This window comes from Trachymyrmex cornetzi, unplaced genomic scaffold (genome assembly GCF_001594075.2).
Source record: "Trachymyrmex cornetzi isolate Tcor2-1 unplaced genomic scaffold, Tcor1.1 scaffold3515, whole genome shotgun sequence".
NCBI lineage: Eukaryota > Metazoa > Arthropoda > Insecta > Hymenoptera > Formicidae > Trachymyrmex > Trachymyrmex cornetzi.
In genome coordinates this window covers 10,595-13,461 of record NW_017298230.1, presented here as the reverse complement: position 1 = coordinate 13,461, position 2,867 = coordinate 10,595, and the positions used below count along the sequence as shown (strand labels likewise).

The 2,867-nt window shown below is 36.6% G+C and overlaps 1 protein-coding gene across 1 annotated transcript; it reads left to right on the top strand.

The window, feature by feature from the left end:
* The first annotated feature begins 1,737 nt into the window (after positions 1-1,737).
* LOC108763314 (synaptic vesicle membrane protein VAT-1 homolog) lies at positions 1,738-2,127 on the top strand. Its single transcript, XM_018510822.1, has one exon. It carries the CDS (start codon positions 1,738-1,740, stop codon positions 2,125-2,127), a length of 390 nt encoding a protein of 129 aa, XP_018366324.1.
* Positions 2,128-2,867: the final 740 nt, after the last annotated feature.

Genomic DNA, 2,867 nt, shown 5'->3' with positions numbered 1-2,867 from the left:
AATGAAAAAAGGAAAAAGCAGGATCGAGCGTAGGATCTTCAAGCATACTCATCTCGTATCTAACGCTCGAGACCACGCTGAGTTCTTACGGATCACCTCTGCGAACACGATATGTAAATCGCACGGAAAACCGTAAACTATATCTCGTTAACTATCATGTTTTGAAATCATTTGTGCTATTATACGTTAATGAGAAAGGTATATGATTAACATAATTTAATAAAAGTTATGTGTTATCTAGAATGTTTCTTTTCCTCCCTTATGATACACGCCAAACGGTCGAGATCGTAGAGAAAGTATTTTTGGTCGCTAGAAACAAGAATTTTAAATCACAAACACAGTTGCCAGTTCTCCGTTTTTTCTGCCAGTCTTCGGTTTCTTGGACTAATATTCGATACTCCAGCAGACGTAAAAAGTATAAGAAAATTGGAGATTTTCACGTAAGAACTCAGCGTGGTCTCAGGCGTTAGGTGCGAGATCAGTATGCTTAAAGATCCTACGCTCGATTCTGCTTTTTCCTTTTTTTCATTATTCTTCTTTTTTTAATAAACAGCGTTATCAATAAACATATTACTCCAAATATATTTTTATATAATTACATTATACTTTCAAGTTTTAATTCAACAACTGTTGAAAAAATCTGGAGACACGGTAGTGTCTCGCCGCTGATAAGTCCGGATCTACAATAAGGTTTTAAGCCTTAAGCCATAAGAAATGGGCGAATCATAGTCGCTTATTCTTCTCGGATTCGACTGTAATTGGTCAATTTCTTACGGCTTAAGGCTTAAAACACCTATTGTAGATCCGGGGTAAATGGCGCGAGACATTGCCGTACTCCTTTACGAGAACCGTCGAGTTGCGTACCGAATCACTTCAATAGCCAAATAAAAAATTATTTCTATATTGCGCGACATATAAGGACTTTTCAATTTATAAACTATAAGATTATATTGAGATCATCCTCGTAATTTTATTAATCATCTCACTTTCACGACTTTCAGTGCACTTTACAATATATACCGCGTTCGTTGAGGTGATCCGTAAGAACTCAGCGTGGTCTCGGGCGTTAGGTGCGAGATCAGTAGTGTTGAAGATCCTACGCTCGATCCTGCTTTTTCCTTTTTCATTATTATTACTTTTTTAATAAACAACGTTCAATAAGCATATTACTCCAAATATATTTTTACAAAATTATACAAATTATACGTGTACTTCAGTGTGCTCGGAATTAGTTGCACATTTCGGACGATTTTTCAAGTACTGTCTACTTTTCCTTTACAACCGCTCAACGTTCGACGGCCAAATCGCTGGATCGCGCGCGCGAACGTGCATCTCAGGTGTATCGCAATATTAGAAATAAGCTGCAACCATACCTTCCAGCAAAATATCACATTAAAATATTTTCTTTCCTATAGAATTGTTATTTCCTTAATAATGGTGATTGAACATCTTAATAAGTAAATGCATTTTATTAAATGTAATGTAGAAAGAGTATCCGTTTAGTTTGTAAATCTTTATTTTTCGCGCGATTCCGGCTATGGCGCTATACTTTTACTACTACTATTAGGGTATTAACGTGCCTACGCAAGAAGGAAGAAGAAAGGGAGGTTGAGTTAGAGAATAAGAATATGGCTGACACGTGTGGTATATCTAAGCGTAAAGTGTGAATAAATTAGTGTATCTCTCCTAAATTGTCGTCCAATAAATATTGGCTCGCCATCGATTCTATTTGGAATCATGTTATTAATCCTACAATTTGGAGGCTCGTCCACGATAAGAACTGGTGAGAGACAAAAGGGAGAAAAAGAATCAACACGAAAAAGAAGCAAAACGAAAGACGATAAAACGAAAGACGATAAGACGAAAAGACGTACGACGAAAGACGATAAGACGAAAGACGATAAGACGAAAGATGATAAGACTAAAGACGATAAGACGAAGAAAGAAGCAAGACGAAAAGACGTAAGACGAAAAGACGTAAGACGAAGGACGATAAGACGAAAGACGATAAGACGAAAGAAAAGACGCAGGACGAAAGACGACAGGACGAAAGGAAAAGACGAGACGAACAGCGAAGGAAAGAAGAAAAGAAGACGACATTCAAACTGCGAGGACGTTAAGCATTGATTGTGCAACCACAAGGTGACGCAGCGACATCAGAAATACAGTGGCAAGACTAAGTGCGCGTCGGTAATAGTACCATCGAGAGTACAGTATATAGACTTATATAGAGTACAGTATATAGACTTATAAAATAGACGGAGCGTTCGTACGAGAGAAGCTGAAGACTTGATAGAAAGAGAGAGAAATAGTCGCGGAGTAGTTCTCTTCTTTTCTAGTAGTGAATTGATTGGTCGCCGCGGCAGGTCTGGGAGTAACCGAGAGCAACGAAGATAGATGTCCGAGAGTAAGTTGACTGACAATGATAGTGAGAGTTTTGGCGGATTGCAGCGGATTATTGTGCATTATTTTTAATAGTTTATTTACAAATTAAAAGTTGAAAATTTAATAATGGTGCGGTCTTGCTGCATTTGCAAGTCAGAACATGGTGTTCGAAGAGGTGTTTCTTTCCATCGGTAAACAATTTTATTACAGTAAAACGTAACATTTGTATAGGTTAGGTGTATTTTAAGTAAAGTAAATAACATTAATTTCTCATTTTTTTGCAATTGATTGAGAATATTCCGTTTATCGCATGATGTACATAATGCATCATTTATCCTTGTTGTTCGCCGAATATTAAACAAGGATAAATGATGTATTACGCACATCATGCGAGACACGGAATGTACCCAAAATAACAACAGATACAGCTTTTTTTTATTAATTAATATATTTTAATATAATTATTTAAAAAAGATGTATGT

Excerpts from the sequence above, each read along its gene's own strand:
- LOC108763314 (XM_018510822.1), top strand. The coding sequence starts at position 1,738 with ATGTTATTAATCCTACAATTTGGAGGCTCGTCCACGATAAGAACTGGT.